Source organism: Chiloscyllium punctatum, chromosome 30 (assembly GCF_047496795.1).
Source record: "Chiloscyllium punctatum isolate Juve2018m chromosome 30, sChiPun1.3, whole genome shotgun sequence".
NCBI classification, from domain to species: Eukaryota; Metazoa; Chordata; class Chondrichthyes; order Orectolobiformes; family Hemiscylliidae; genus Chiloscyllium; species Chiloscyllium punctatum.
Genome location: NC_092768.1, coordinates 27,593,407 through 27,609,519, shown reverse-complemented (window position 1 = coordinate 27,609,519; position 16,113 = coordinate 27,593,407). Strand labels below are relative to the sequence as shown.

Here is a 16,113-nt window from a genome sequence, read left to right as displayed (position 1 = left end):
TAAAAAAAAATTAGACCCAGGGAGATCAGCAGCCAGAAGACTGAAGGCAGCAGAAAATCAGAGACTGTGTGGTCTTAAGATTAAGTTACTGTAATGTTTAATAAGTGTGTAATTGGAACAGCATACTTTGTTTTACAAAGTAGGGTCAGATAGTAAGTAATTAAGAAAAGTGGGGGGCTTGAATTTGTGAATAGTTGTTGTTTAGTGTTCACTAAAAGCGTTAAGATGATAAATTGCTATTTTTATTTAAATAGCAGAATTTAGGAGTTCTCTGTCATTCATATTTTAACAGATTACAAGGCAAGGCCAGCTTTTTTGGGTGTTTGGTTTAATTAAACAGAGGGATTCGACTTCCGTATAGTAACACATCCTTCTTTTCCTTCTTCATGCAGTCATCCAGTTTTCCCTTAAAAGGCAGTTACGATAGCTCTCGATTGCTCTCCAGGGTGGTGAGTCCCACATTCTACCACACACTGCTCAAAAAACCTGCTTCCTGAATTCACAATTGGAATTTTTAAATGCATAGGTGCTGGTTTTGGACTGGGGTAGACAAAGTCAGAAGTCATACAACACCAGGTTATCAACAACAGGCTGATTTAAAATCACAAGCTTGTGAAGCGCTGCTCTTTCATCAGTTTCCTGATGAAGGAGAAATGCTCCAAAAGCTTGTGGTTTTGAATAAACCTGGTTGGATTATAACCTGTGTCATTTGACTTCTGGATGTATTAGTAACTGTCTTATATGTATGGCCCCTAGTTCTGAAATGAAAAGATAAGTTATGCTAAACAAGTATCGAACCCTGGTTACACCACACTTAAGAAGATTCTGGATTAGTGATGCTGGAAAAGCACAGCAGTTCAGGCAGCATCAGAGAAGCAGCAAAATCGATGTTTCGGGCAATATTCCTGAAGAAGGGCTGATGCCCGAAACGTCGATTCTCCTGTTCCTTGGATGCTGCCTGACCTGCTGTGCTTTTCCAGCAACACATTTTCAGCTACACCACACTAAAGAGTACAATATGCAGTTCTGGTACTTTATCATAAAAAGAGTGTAGTAAGTACTGGAGAAAAGGCAGAGATTATTAAAAGATGGAAACAGAATTGTGTGGGTACAGGTCAGGAAAGGATATGCTAGAGGGTGACCCAACAGAAGCCTTTGAAAGGATGATTAGTTTTGATTGAGTCAACAAGGATTCTGGCAGATTTGGTTTCACTTAACCAACGCCATCTGGCTGGATATAGAATTAAAGTTTTGCAGCATGGAAAGAAGGCCCTTTGGCTCACGATGTCAGTGCTAGTAATCAAATATCCATCTACTCTAATCCCATTTTTGAACATATTACCTGCGGACTTGTGTGTTATGGCATTTCTAGTATTCATATAAGTACTTCTAAAATGTCTTAACGCGTCTTGCCTCTACTGTACTTTTAAGCAGCGAGTTCCAGATACCCACAATCCTGTGAGTAAAGAAGGATTTCCTCAAATTCCCTTTAAATGTCTTGCGTTTATTGCCCCTTGGTTTTTAGCCCCTCAAAAGGGGCAACATTTCTCTCCATCTACCGCATGTCTCTCATAACTTTGTTTACCTCAATCAAATTCCTTCTCAGCTTTCTCTGCCTTAGGAGAATTTGAGGACTGCAGATGCTGGAGAGTCAGAGTCGAAAACCGTGGCACTGAAAAAAATCACAGCAGGTGAGGCACCATCTGAGGAGCAGGAGAGTCGACATTTTGGGCATTAGCCCTTCATTGGGAATTAGCCTTCATCATTCCTGATGAAGGGCTAATGCCCAAAACGTTGCCTCTCCTGCTCCTTGGATGATGTCTGACCTGTGTTTTTCCAGCACTATACGTTTTGACTATTTTGCTGCTTTAAAGGAAAACAAGCCCAGCTTATCTCTTCATAGCTGAATCACACAATCCAAGCAACTTCCTGCACCCTCTCTAGGGCAGTAACATCCTTCCCTTGGTGTGACAACAGAACTAAAAACTGAAAAAAAAGCTGTGGACGAACAAACATTACAAACAGTTCCATCATAACCTCCTTGCTCTTGTATTCAATACCACTTTAATCGGCCTACACTGCTATGTTTATGGATTATGGACATGCACACCAAGGTCCTTCTGATCTTCTGTACTTCCCAGGCTCCTACCATCCAATGTGAACGTCCTTATTTGTTAGTACTCTCAAAATGCATTACTTCATGCCTTTCAGGATTAAATTTAGCCCACCTGTAATCATGTAGTCCATGGATTTCCTCCTGGCTATTTCCCAAATCCATTTTTTTGCGTAAAATGCGGACTTACTGTTCATATGTCTTCCATTCATGTCTAGCTCAATAGATCATCAAAACAAACAGCAAGGGAGTGAGCACCGAACCCTATGGTAAGTTTCCGGACACAGGCTTTCAGTTACAAAACAGCCTTCAATCACCACCCTCTGCTTCCTGCCAGAAAACCAATTTTGGAAACAATTTGTCAAATTGCCCTTCAATATAAGCTGCACCAATTTGTCACCTAGTAACCATGTAACCTAGTAATCAACACAAGTCCTTCATCCCACTGCTTAACAACATTGGCAAAAGCCTTCAGATGATCTGCTTGGGAGCTGATTTGGTCTTTGCAACACCTTACACTTCCAGCATCAGCACCAGAACTTGGCATGCAGAATACAATCTACAGCTAAGCAACACATTTGGGAAATAAAAGATGAAGGAATACACAATAGATGTCAGGATACTGAGAAGTGTAGAGGAACAGAAAGACAGTGGTAGGACAGGTCTCTAAGTTGGAAAACACTTTTTTTTAAAATCAGTTCCTCGCTTGGTCAAGGATTAAGCTGGGGAAGAAGGAATTTTGCACTTTAAAAAAAATTAATTAGGAAAAAGGGTGCACCAGAGGACTAATAAATAGCTAATGTAATGTGACAATGAATTGGAAAGTAATGATATGTCAGCATTGATTCCAAAAGCAAAGATCTTGCTTGACCAACATTATTGTGCTTTTTGAGGAGGTAGCAAAGTAGATGGTGGTGTTGTAGCAATGTAAATTATCTGTATTTCCAAAAAGCCTTTGAGAGCACTAAAGATGGCACAGAGGAAGTTCACAGAAGTTGCTGGGAGTGACAAAGTTTAGCAATGAGGAAAGGTCAGACAGTGTGGCGGCTACATTCTAATTCTGTTTATTTTTGTGCAAGACTTTGAAACCGAAAGTTAACATTGGAAACGGCATTAGCATACCAATCGATGTGTTTACACATCAGAGCAGTTGTACAGTTTAGTGGGAATGTTGGTGGAAAGTGTTTTCTCTGGGACAAAGGAGGTTGAGTGGAAATTTGATTGAAGTGTAAACTATGATGAAGAGCATAGACAGTATGGATAGGAAGGATCCATTTCCTTCAGAGAAATCAACAACCAAACACTATGCTTCTAAACAAATAAATAGAAAGGTAAGAGGGGATTAGAAGTGTACTTTTTCACCAAGGGGGCATCAGTGGGAAAGGGCCCTGCAACTTATTGTCTGAAAAGAATGATTGGCGGAAACACATCTCCTTACAGAAACACCTTCTGTGCTGAAAATTAGTTAAGTACTCTGATAACATGACACGTATCACCTATTGAACGTGTTCATTCCACACTGGGCTCAAATCTCCAACTTGACACATGTAGGAAGCAGTCTGTTTGGCATGAGAATGCATTACAGCTGGGATGGCCTTCTGTCAGTTCTCCTCTGACACCAAATCTTGCTACCTTTGCCAATCAACAGTGCTAAGTCTGACCTACTCCCCTCGCACCTTCCTTCAGCCGCTCAGAAAAAGGCTATCTGCCCACATAACTTTGTATTTAACTTAACCATTTGACCCAATATATAATTGAAAGGTAGATTAAAATGCAGCATTTCCTCTGAACGATCTTCAAGGTTGATAAAGAGAACTGAAAAGAGGTATGCATTATCCGGACAAGTAAATATGGCAAATTTTCGAGCATTTTAACATCGCTACAAAAATGATAATACACCATCTACAACATAAAAATGGCACTTTTATTGAGCTGAAGAGAAAGTAACTGGACAGAATCCCAGGTTGGCAAATTAATCAAATAAACCCTGCCGAGAAAAAAAAAATTGCACAGCAACAAGGCAGCATGTCTACCCATAGAGTCGGCCAGATTCGCACCCCGGACCTTGGATAACGGACATTCTGCAACGTTAACAAGTAGCAGTTTATTTACTCTGCAGGATATGGGGATCGGAAACCAATCATACAGACCATCAAGGCCCAGCCGAAGCCTGTATAATGCATACCTCCCAGCCGCCAACAACGGGAGGTCACTGCATTACACAGATTACAGGGTTCGCACCTTTCTCTCCACCCCAACCTCTGTGCAGCGCATGTCCAAACACTCCAAGGGGCGGGGATACATATATTAAACAGGACGCAGGGTTCTACCATCAATTATCGCAGGCCAACCCTAACCCTGTGTAATGCATTCCGTAGCTAGCCCACAACACATAGCCAATACGCAACACAGGTTACGGGGTGACGCGATCGATCGCCCGCAAACCTCAGCCCTGGATCGCGCATAACGCATTCCACTCAATCCAACGCAAGGGGGAGCACATGCGTTGCCCAGGTTCCCTGGTCCCAGCTGTCAATCAGCAGTCTCCTTCCCCCTCTCCGCCTCACAAAGCGCCTCAGACCCATGGCCGCTGTGGACTCGGAGCCGACGGAGCAGCAAAGAGCGGGGGAGGGGAAAAGGAAAAAGCCTCGGTTTTAGATGTAAGCCGGGATGGGATTTGAGCGGGGTTGGGCGAAGAGCAGCCTAAGCGTCCCCGGCGTTAAGTGGGGGGTCGCGGCGATTTTTTAAATCGGAAAGAGGAATTCCCTTCCCTCAGCGGCTGTCTCACCTCAGCATCCAGGGAAGCCATGGCTCCCGGCCCGTGACGTCATTGCGCAGCGGAGGGGGCGGGACCTAACCTGCACGGGGGCGGGGCCTGACCAGATGAAGGGGCAGGACCAGCCTTTAAAGGGCCAGTGCTTCTTCAACGAGGGAGTGGGAAGTGCTCAAAGCACGTCGGAGCAAATCACTGCAGATGCTGGAAACCATTCTGAGAACAACAAAAGCTGGAGATCACAGAGAATTCGACAGAATCCGTGGAGGGAGAGAAATAGCGCAAGCTAACGTTTCGAGTCCAGATGACTTTTTGATGTAGAGGTTTATAAAATCATGAGGGGCACGGATAGGATAAAGAGACGAGGACTTTTCCTGGGGTTGGGGAGACTAGAATTAGAATTAGAAAGATATAAAAGGGACCTAAGGGGCAACGTTTTCCACACAGAGGACGGTGTGTGTATGAAGTGAGCTGCCAGAGAAAGTAGTGGAGGCTGGTACAATTACAGCATTTAAAATTAGGAAGGGTTTAGAGGGATATGGGTCAAGTGCTGGCAAATGCTCGCAAGACAAAGCTCTTCACTGTGCCTCTGTGCATATGACAATAAATTCAATTCAATTCAAATGGGACTAGATTAATTTAGGATATCTGGACAGCATGGATGAGTTGGACAGAAGGGTCTGTTTCCATGCTGTACATATCTATGATTCTTCATCAGAACTGAAATGAAATGGGGAAGGGATAGTATTTATGTTATAGTTGGGGAGGGGTGGGTGGAGAGTGTAGAACGCTGAGGGAGAAAGAATGTTGATAGTTCAGATTAAGTGCTGGGAATGTGAGAATGCAGAACAATGGTATCTCTAACTGCCAGACTTGAAAGAACAAACAGTCCCACTGGTGTTGGGCAAGGGGAGAGAAAACATTGTGACAGAGAATGTAACAAGTGAAGCTAATAAAAATGCAAGGAATTGGGGGGGGGGGGGGGGGGGGGGGGGGGGTTGGTTCACAATTTGAAGGTGTTGAACTCAGTACAGTATTAAATCCAGAAGGCTGTAAAGTGCCTAGTCTGAAGATGAGGCTGGAGGTATTCTGCAAAGGGGTCACTCAGTCTGTGTTTGGTTTCTACAGTATGAACAGTCTGGCTGACAGCTTTGCAGAATGCCTTCAGTTTGTGTGCAAGCACAACCCTGTCTGGCCTGCAGCCAGTCATTTTAACATAGTGGCCTGCTTGCATGCCCACTTGTCTGTCCTTGGCACGCTAGAGTCAATCATAGTGCAAACTGAAGGAATAACACCTGATCTTCAGACTAGGCACTTCACAGATCTCCAGCATTTGTTATGCTCAGCCCATGGTTGGTTATATCAGAAAATGGTTACTAGAAGTTACTAGCCTATAGAAGGAGCTCTTTTGACCTGTCGTATTCGTACACAGAACAGGTTTCTAAATGAAAACAGAAAGGTAGCATACAGGTAATTGGGAATGCTCATGAAATCTTGGAAAACCCAAGAACTACGGATGCTGAGTATCAGAAACAAAAACAGAAATATAGGAAAACCTCAGGTTTTGCAGCATCTGTGGAGAGAAAGCAAAGTTAACGTTTCAGGTTCAATAACCCTTCAGAACTGTCGAGAACAAGCTGCTACACCTGCTGAGTTTTTGTAACTATTTCAGTTTTTTTGTGTGTTATGGAAGTCAGGATGTGATTTATTTCAAGGGGGTTGCAGTATGAGAGTTGGGACATCTTACTGTAACTGTACAAGGTACTCGTGAGACCATATCTAGTTTACTGTGATATTTTTGTCCCTTTTATTTAAACAAAGGTATCAAGCAGAGGCAGAGAAGATTCAGGAGGATTATCTCTGGTATTGTCCTCTGTGCAAGGGCTTAAGAGGCTGGGACTCTACTCAAAGGTGTTTAGAAGAATGAGAGGTGATAGCATTGAAGTATATAGGATGCTTAAGGGACTTGACAGGATAAATGCTGAGAGGATGTTTCCTATCATGGGAGAATCCAGGATAGAAAGCAAAGTCTCAGAATAAAACAGTACCAATTTTAAGACAATGAAGAAGTGTCTTTGTAATTTCTTGCTATAGATAGCTATGAGAGTAGAGTCCTTGTGGAAAATTAAGGTTTAGGTAAATACATTCCTGATCGTTAGAGTAATCTATGATTATAGGGAAAATACAGCAAAGTAAACATTTAGGAATGTCAGAATATTGGAGCAGGCTTGAGGGACCTACCCTTGTTCCTATATCAATGGTCTTAATACACACATCCAGAGCCACTTCTCGTACCTCTGCACTCACTTCCTTTTTCAACCTAACTCCCTCTTGAATGCCTTGATTGAAACTGCCTCCAGGCATTCTCAGGCAGCACATGCATGCGATATTTACTGCTTGCTACATGAAGATGTACCTCTGTTGTTTCTTTTTTCAACTTCCTTAACTCTGGACCTTCTCAATGAGCAATGGGAACAATCTTTTATCTATGTTGTCCAAATTCCTCATAATTTGAATACTGCTGTCAAATCTCCTCTCTTCTGCAAGAAAAACAGTCTCAACTTCTCCAATCAATCCAAATAACTGAGGTTCCTCATACTTGGACCTATTCTTGCTAATCTTTTCTGTACTTCAATGCTTTCTTGTATTTCCAAAAACTGGATTCAATACTCTAATAGCAGCTGAAGCACTGTCTTTCACAAATTTAGCACAACCCACTCTTGGCGTCCATGCTCCAATTAATAATGCCTAGGATATAGTGTGCTTTATCAACAATGCTGTTCCCCCTCTCTTACTCACATGTCTTATTCACAGGTACATCAAATTCCCTCTGCTCCTGTTCACTCTTTATTTTATATTGCCTGTCTGTATGCTTTCTACCAAACTCAATTACCTCAGGGATATCTACACTGAAATTAATCTGCCACTTGTCTGTCCATACCACCAACTTGTTTACATTCAAAACGCTTCCAAGTTTTGTGTGATCTGCAAAGTTTGTAATTGTGCCCTGTGCAGCAAGGTCTAGATCATTAAAATATGTCTTAAAGAGCAAGGCTACCAGCACTGATCTCTGGGGAGCTACACTCCTTCCAACTCAAAAGTACCCATTCACAAGTATTTTTTGCATCCTGTCACTCAGACAATTTGAAATCCATGATAACATTGTCTTTTTATTCTATCAACCATAACTTTGCTCACAAGTATGTAGTGTGGCACTGTGTCAAACTATTGTATGTCCGTGCACATCATATCTATAGCATTACTTCCATCAATCCTTTCTGCCACCTCATTAAAAATTTCCAGCAAGTTCGTAAAATAGCATATTCCCTTAACAAATCTGTGTTGGCATTCCTTAATTAAATCTGCATTTGCCCAAATGGCTATTAGTTTTGTCCTGAGTTCTTTTTTTCTCCAGATGCTTCCTCACCAAAGTTAAACTGACTGGCCTAAACTTCACACCTTTGTTTTGAACAAGAATCTGACATTTGCAGTTCTGCAGTCCTCTGGCACCATCTTGAGGAGAAGTTCTTTATACCTTCTCAAAACACTTTCCCTGTTGTGCCCTTTACGTTCTACAGGTCTACAGCCCCACATTGTGACAACTCCATGATTCTTGTGTGGCTTTGTAAATTCCTTGCAAATTTCCTTTCCTCTGCAGCCTTCCCACTGGGTGGGCCTATGCTAACAGCCTGTGGGCTACACAAAGCAATTGAATTGCTCCTTTTCTGTTCTCTTGGCTCAAGCCAAATCGGTTGTCTTTGATCTCTCTGGGATACCCTTTTTTTCTCCTGCACTTTTTAACTCGTATCGCCACTTCTTGCCTTTTTTATTCTTCCCTTTCCTGAGCACCTTGTATGTTGGAATATTTAACATCTCGTCCTGCCCCTCTTTGAGCCACAACATTACGTTTCCACATGACAATACCAAATTGTGAGGAGGGATAGTTTGGCCTTTATTGCAAGGGAGCTGGGAAGACAAGAATAAAAGAAGTCCAGCTGCAGCTGTACAGAGCTTTCAACGGACCACATCTTGTGTCCAATTTTGGTCTCCATTTTTAAGAGAGGACATACTTGGATTTGGTACAGAAAAGATTCATGAGATTTCTCCCTGGGATGTGCAGGTTGACCTATATTCTCTGGTGTTTAGAAGACTCAGGGATGATCTCAATCAAACATACAGCATTTTAAAGTGGCCTTTACAAGATTGATACTGAATGGTTGTTTGCCCCTGGATGGGGAATCTAGAACAAAGGGCAGTGTTTCAAATAAGAAGTCATTAGTCTAGAATCAAGATTAGGAGAATTGCTTTGCTAGAGGTTGTGAGTCATGAATTACTTGACCCGAGATGAATATGGATACCCCATCATTGAGTATATTTAAGGCTGAAATGGACAGCTGGTTTGATCACACAGGAATCAAAGGGTTGTGAGGAGTTGTGAAGAAGGGGATTTGAAGCCCAAGGTAATCCATGCTTGTACTAAGTGGTGGAGCAGGTGCTGGGAACTATATAGATTCCTGCTGTTAGTTTCATTGTTTCACTGCGAAGGAAAGCAATCAATTTGAGCAAGATGTTAGTAAATTTACAGAAGGGTCAAATATTTGACAAATGATGCTGAATATGTAAATATAAAATAATGCATTTTGTAGAAGATAGGAAGGGCACTTACTGTGTGCAAATCCAGGTAGGTTAGAGGGACAAACAAATCATGGAATATAAATACATCAGTCATTACAGATTGAACTACTTTTTAGCAAAACCATTTTTAAAAAAAAGCAAAATAAACACTAGGCTTTGTATCTGGTTGAACAGGATTGCAAAGTAGAAAAGCTACACAAAACCCACTTCAGATGTTGGCTAGACCACATTTAGAGGTCGACATATTACAAATAGGATTTACAGACAGTGAAAAGTGTGCAGAGTTGATTCATAAGGATAATCAGAAAGAATTGACAGGCTGGCACAGTCCTCTTTATTTTTCCTGAAAAATGTGGCAGAGAGGTGGCCTAATATGTTTACAAGTAGGAAAATTTTGACAGTGTGGATTCTGAGAGCATGTTTAATCTTTTGGCAAAGACCATAAATCTTCAAAAAAGGTCCGGCATGGGAAACTGAAAATGTTAAAGATCCTGGGTAACTTGGCAAGCTGGATCCAAAGTTAGCTTGGTGGTAGGAGACACAGGGTGGTGTATGACTCGAAGTTGTTTTGCAGTACTGTACCACAGGAATGTTGCTGGGTCCATTATTGTTTGTGACATAGATAAATTGTATAGATGAGAATGTGGGTGTATGATAAATCAGTTTACAGATAACACAAAGATTGGCCAGGTGATTGCCAGTGAGGAGGGAAGTCTTAGATTACAGGAGGCAATAGATGAGTTGGGCAGATGGATTTTAACTCTTAAGAATGTGAGGTGATGCAATTTGGAAGAAGTAACAAGGGAGTACTCAATGAATGGAAGGACAGGAGGAACAGAGAAATCTTGAGGTGTTTGTCCACAGATCTCTGTAGGTTGTAGGCCAGGTTATTTGGGTAGTTATGAAGGCACACAGGACACTTGCCTTTATGAGTTGTAGCAGAGATTACAAGAACAGGGAGGTTATGTTGGAGATGTACAGGACTTTGGTTAGGACACACCTAGACATTTGTGTGCACTTCTGGTCACCACACTTTAGGGGGTGTAGAGGAGATTCATCAGGATGTTACCTGGGATGGGGCATATTTACTATGAAGAGAAGCTGGGTAAGTGAAGTTGCTTACTTTAGAATAGAAAAGACTGAGAGGCAACCTGATTGAGGTATATCAGATTGTGAGGGCATGGACAGGTTAGATAGAAAACAGCTATTTCCCCCTTGTTTGAATAAGGGGCAACATTCTAAGATGGGAAGCAAGAGGATTAGAAGGGATTTGAGGAAAATAGTTTTCACCCAGGTGTGGTGAGAATCTGGAGTGCACTGCCTGGGAGGTAGTTGAAGTGGGAAATCTCACAACCTTCAAAAAAAAACTTGAGTGAGCACATAAAATGCTATAACATTCAAGGATATGGACCAAGTGCTGGAAAGTGGAACTAGTATAGATTTACAGACATTTTGTCATAGAATCCCTACAGTGTGGAAACAGGCAATTTGGCCCAACATGTCTATACCGAACTTCTGTAATGTATCCCACTCAGACCAATTCCCCTACCACTCTACATTTCCCATGACTAATGCACCTGACCAATACATTCTCAAACACTATGGGCAATTTAGCATGGTCAATTCACCTAACCTGCACATCTTTGGACTGTGAAATAAAACTAGAGCACCCAGAGGAAACCCATGCAGACACAGGGAAAATATGCAAACTCCACACAGACAGTCACCTGAGGCTAGAATTTAACCCAGGTCCCTAGCACTGTGGGGCAGCAGTGCTAGCCACTGTGCTACCCTACTTGATTGGCAGATAGGACTCTTCTGTCCTGCATTCTTGGTTCTATAACTAAAGATCCAATAAGAAATTCAGGAGAAATGTCTTTTTCCTGAAGGATGTGAAACTCACTCCCACAGACACAGATTGAAACTAATGCTGCACATTGCACAGAAGAGGAAGTTAGTGAGCACAAGAGGAAGAAGGGATTGAAAGGTAACAATGATGGGTTTATCATAGAATCACGAAAGTGTGGAAGCAGGCCATTCGATCCATTGAGTCCTCACCAACCCTCTGAAGCCCACAATCCTGCATTTCTCATGGCTATTCTGCTTAGCCTGCACATCCCTGGACACAGCATAGCTAATTCACTTAACGGGAACATCTTTGGACTGTGGGAGGAAACCAACAGACAGGCAGAGAATGTGCAAACTCCACACTGACAGTTGTCCAAGCGTGGAGGTTTGGACGATTTGATTTTTTTTTAATTGTCACATGTACCCAAGTACAGTGAAAAGTTTTGTTTCAGGTGCAGTACAGCGGATCATAACAGTACAGAGACACAAAGATCCCAGGGTGATTGAACAGAATGAGGAATACAAAGTTACCGCTGCGAGGTCCTTTCAGAAGTCTAAAAGCAGCTGGAAAGATGTGGGTAGACTCCATTGGCGCATTACACGTGACACCGACCCGGTTGGGCGGAATTGTTTTTTTGTTTCCGTGTCCCCCTTGGTGGTTATTTCTCAGGCGCAGTTTCACGAGGGGCTTTGACATTTTGTTTTTGTGTATCTGTCTCTCTCTCTCCATTTCGAACAGTTCGAGAGGCCATGGCGCCGAGAGAGGTCCTTCAGTTCCAGTTCCTCCACCACGAGTCGACGACCCTGAGCCGGATGAACCAACTCCGCGTGGAGGAACGTTTCTGCGACGTGACCGTGGTGACAGGCCAGCTGCGGTTCGCGGGCCACCGTGTGGTGCTGGCCGCGTGCTCGCCGTTCCTGCGCGACCAGTTCCTGCTGCAGCCGTCGCCCGAGGTGCGCGTGGCGCTGAGCGAGGGCGCCGAGATGCTCTCCCGCCTGCTGCTCTCATGCTACACGGGCTCGCTCGACGTGCCCTGCGGGGAGGTGCTCGGCTACCTGACGGCGGCCAGCTACCTGCAGATGGACCACGTGGTGGAGGAGTGCCGGCGCGCACTCTCCACGTGCATCGACCCCCGGATCAAGCTCGAGGACGACAGGGTGACCGTTGGGCCTCGCGCTCGGGCCCAGGAGGCGTCAGAGACAACCGACGACGATGACGTTTACGTGGTCACCGAGGTGGACGGCCCGGCGGCGGCGGCGGAACCTTCTCGAAGCCAACCCAGCGACCCCCGGCAGGGGGCCCACCCCGAGCTCTCCGAGGCTGCCGAGGAGGAGGAGGAGGACGGCTCGGTGCTGGTCGGTGGCAGGGGCTCCTCCTCCGATGAGGACAGCTCGGCGGCCAAGGAGAGCGGGCCCCCCCTGGGCCGCCCGGCCTGCCCTCGGCCCATTCACTGCAGCGTGTGCGCGCAGGCCTTCCAGCACCCGGAGCACCTGGTGGCCCACATGAAGGCCCACAAGCTCTTCATGTGCCCCAGATGCGGCAAGGTGTTCCACCAGCGGGTCAACCTGGCCCGCCACATCCACGTGCACACCGGCATCAAGCCCTACCTCTGCACCGTCTGCGGCCGCACCTTCACCCAGAACCGATCGCTCAAGGACCACATGAACCTGCACAGCGGTGCCAGGCCTCACTGTTGCCACTACTGCCACATGAGCTTCGCCCACAAGCCCGCCCTCCGCCGACATCTCAAAGAGCAGCACAGCAAAACTACAGCTGACAACTGTAGGTTGGCCCTACTTGGCACGGCCAGCACCTACGCGGAGCCGGTGTAGAGGGACCCTTAACTCTGTACAGACCTGTCAGGTCTCCCTCACTCTGAACCACCCTTGCTGTGCACAGACCCATAAGGGTCTCCCTTGCTCTGCGCAGTTCCATCAGAATCTGCTTCACTCTGCACAGTTCCATCAGGGTCTCCCTTGCTCTGCATAGTCTCATCAGGGTCTCCCTTGCTCTGCACAGTCTCATCAGGGTCTCCCTCGTTCTGCACAACCCCATCAGGGTCTCCCTCGCTCTGCATAGTCTCATCAGAATCTGCTTGACTCCACACAGTTCCATCAGGGTCTCCCTCGCTCTGCACAGTCTCATCAGAGTTTCCCTCGTTCTGCACAGTCTCATCAGGGTCTCCCACGTTCTGCACAGTCTCATCAGGGTCTCCCACGTTCTGCACAATCCCATCAGGGTCACCCTCACTGCACAGTCTCATCAGAATCTGCTTCACTCTACACAGTTTCATCAGGGTCTCCCTCACTCTGCACAGTCTCATCAGGGTCTCCTTCGCTCTGCATTGTCCCATCGGGACCTCCCCTGCTCTGTGCAGTCCCATCACTGTTTACTGCTGTTGGGATCTCCCTTGCTCATGCTGTCGGGATCTCCCTTGCTCATGCTGTTAGGTTCTCCCTCACTGGGTCTGGTGTCAAGGACTCTCTGCAGATTCCCATTGGTTTCGCACTTGCTGTGTGGTTTCCATTGGTTTCTCTCTCACTGTGTGGTTCCCTATTGGACTATCTCTCACTTTGTGTCAGGGTCTTCATCACTGTGCAGGCTCCCTTAATCTGTAGTCACCCACTGGGGCCTCCCTCACTCTGTGGTCTCCTATTGGGGCTTCTGTCACTCTGAATCTGGTATTGGGCTCTCCCTCACTGTAGGGGCTACTCTCAAGTTGTTCTCATGCGTAGAAAGCAGAAGATCAGCGAAAAGCTTTCCTTTCTACCTCCTTCCACAATCTTAGAATATGCCAAAGAGCTTTATAGCCAATGTTGAAATGTGGAAAAGCAGCAGACAATTCTGTGCATCACGTGAGAATGAATGGACCATCTATGTCTCATAATGGGATGTTTACTGACGCTTATATATTTTTGCCCAGGACACTGAGGATAGGTCCCCTGCTCTTTATCCTAACGGTCCAACAGAGTGGAGTGATGTGGTTTTGGCTTAACACCTCACGCAAAAGTTGGCATGAGCTCCTACAATGATTGTCCTTAAATGTAGAATAGTGTTTCAAAGTTTAGAAGTTCTTCTTAATATGCCTGTTACAGTGGGAGCTACTTATGGGTGTGAATTTAATCCGTATATCTGTATATTAATTAACAATTGATTGTTGAGTTGGTACTTTGTTAAATTACATTTTTTTAATTGTTGTAATCCTGGATGAGTATTTATGTCTTTCAAATTTGGGCTGTTTCTTTTTAGTACAGTTCATTACTTTTAATACAGATTCCCTCCATTTTGTTTTTCCCAATGTCCACGGGTTTTTCATGTTTTGCTCTTGGCTACTAATTCAAAGAGTTTGCATTCCAATTCAAGTGTGATATTTTCAGAATTTAACCTCCTGGTGTTTTAATTGTTTTATCATTAAAATTGAATGGGAATCTGCGGTCTGAAACCCACCCAGTTCGCTTATGTCTCTTCAGGGAAGAACTATAGAATCATGGAATGTTTACAACGCAGGAGCTCATTTAACCTATCATGTATGTAACAGCTTAAGGGATTCACCTTCTGCCACTCTCCCTGCAATCCTGTATATTTTATTTCCTTTTTCAGATTATAATCCAATTGCTCTTTGAAAGCTACGACTCACCTTCTGTCTAACACAGTCTTGGTCATTCCTAATCCAAAACACTCACTTTATAAGTCTTTTTCACTCCTGTCTGTTGTTCCGTTTACCAATTTCCTTAAACCAGTGCCCTCTTTTGTGATTATTTCAAAAGTGGGAACAGTTTCTTCCCCATCTGCTCTGTCCAGACATCTCACAATTTTAAATTGCTCAATCAAATCTCCTCTAAACTTTGTCTTCATTGTAGAAACCTGTCTCAATTTACGAATCTACCTAGCTGAAATTGCCTATCCCAGGAACCATTCGGCGAATTTTACCTGCATCTTCTCGAATGCCTTCATATCTTTTTAAAAGTGTGGTCCTCAGAATTGGATGCAGTACACAGTTGAGGCCAAATAAGAGCTTTGTAAACATTTATCAATGCCCCTGTTATGACACCCATGACTTTGATTTCTTAACTATGCCCAACTTTTCTGCCATGTGAAATTACATATGCACAAATATATCTAAGTCCCTACGCTGCTGCAGCCACTTTAGTTTTGTACCATTTTGTTCAATATAGTATCGCTATTTACCAAAATGGATCACTTCACAATTCTCTACATAAAATTGCAAATGCCCCCATCTGTCTATTCTACCAATTTGTCTCTGGATTGTCACTTGACTCACAATCCAAAGACCCAGACTCTAGTGTCAGTCATGAGTTCAAACCCACGCACACACCCGGCAGCACCTGGTGGAATGTTAATTTGGTCAATAATTCTTAAAAGTAAAGCTAATCTCAGTAACAGTGTCTTGAAGCTACCATCAATTGTTGTAAAAGCCCATCTAGTTCACTCAGCCATATCGAGAAGGACATGTAACACCCTGACCTTGACTGGCCCACATGTGACTCCAGATATATAATGTGGCTGAAGCTAAATTGCCCTCTAAAATGGCCCATCACGCTAATCAATTTCAGGTTAGGGTAGGGTGGGGAACAAATGCCGGCCTTGCTACTGATAACTATTAAAAGAATAAAGTATGTAACTGTCTGAGGATTTTGTGGCACTGGAAGTGTCCCTATGTCTGAGAAAGAAGGCGTTGGTTCAAGTCCTGCCTGGTCTAGAGATGAATAATAACATCTCTTA

At 44.2% G+C, this 16,113-nt stretch overlaps 2 protein-coding genes across 4 annotated transcripts in view; one reads left to right on the top strand and one right to left on the bottom strand.

The window, feature by feature from the left end:
- The window catches only part of LOC140455342 (histone-lysine N-methyltransferase EHMT2-like), a 91,180-nt gene extending 86,215 nt beyond the window's left edge, over nucleotides 1-4,965 (bottom strand). For all 3 annotated transcript variants that reach the window (XM_072550121.1, XM_072550124.1, XM_072550122.1), the window contains exon 1: nucleotides 4,902-4,965. In XM_072550121.1, the coding sequence (XP_072406222.1) occupies nucleotides 4,902-4,922 (21 nt within the window). In that variant the 5' untranslated portion in view covers nucleotides 4,923-4,965. The remainder of the gene's footprint in view (nucleotides 1-4,901) is intronic.
- On the top strand, nucleotides 4,697-14,571 carry LOC140455344 (zinc finger and BTB domain-containing protein 12-like). The gene is given in 3 exon segments (XM_072550126.1): nucleotides 4,697-4,746; nucleotides 4,748-4,773; nucleotides 12,109-14,571. Coding segments are annotated over 3 exon segments (1,170 nt in total). The 3' UTR covers nucleotides 13,203-14,571.
- The last annotated feature ends 1,542 nt before the right edge of the window (nucleotides 14,572-16,113 follow it).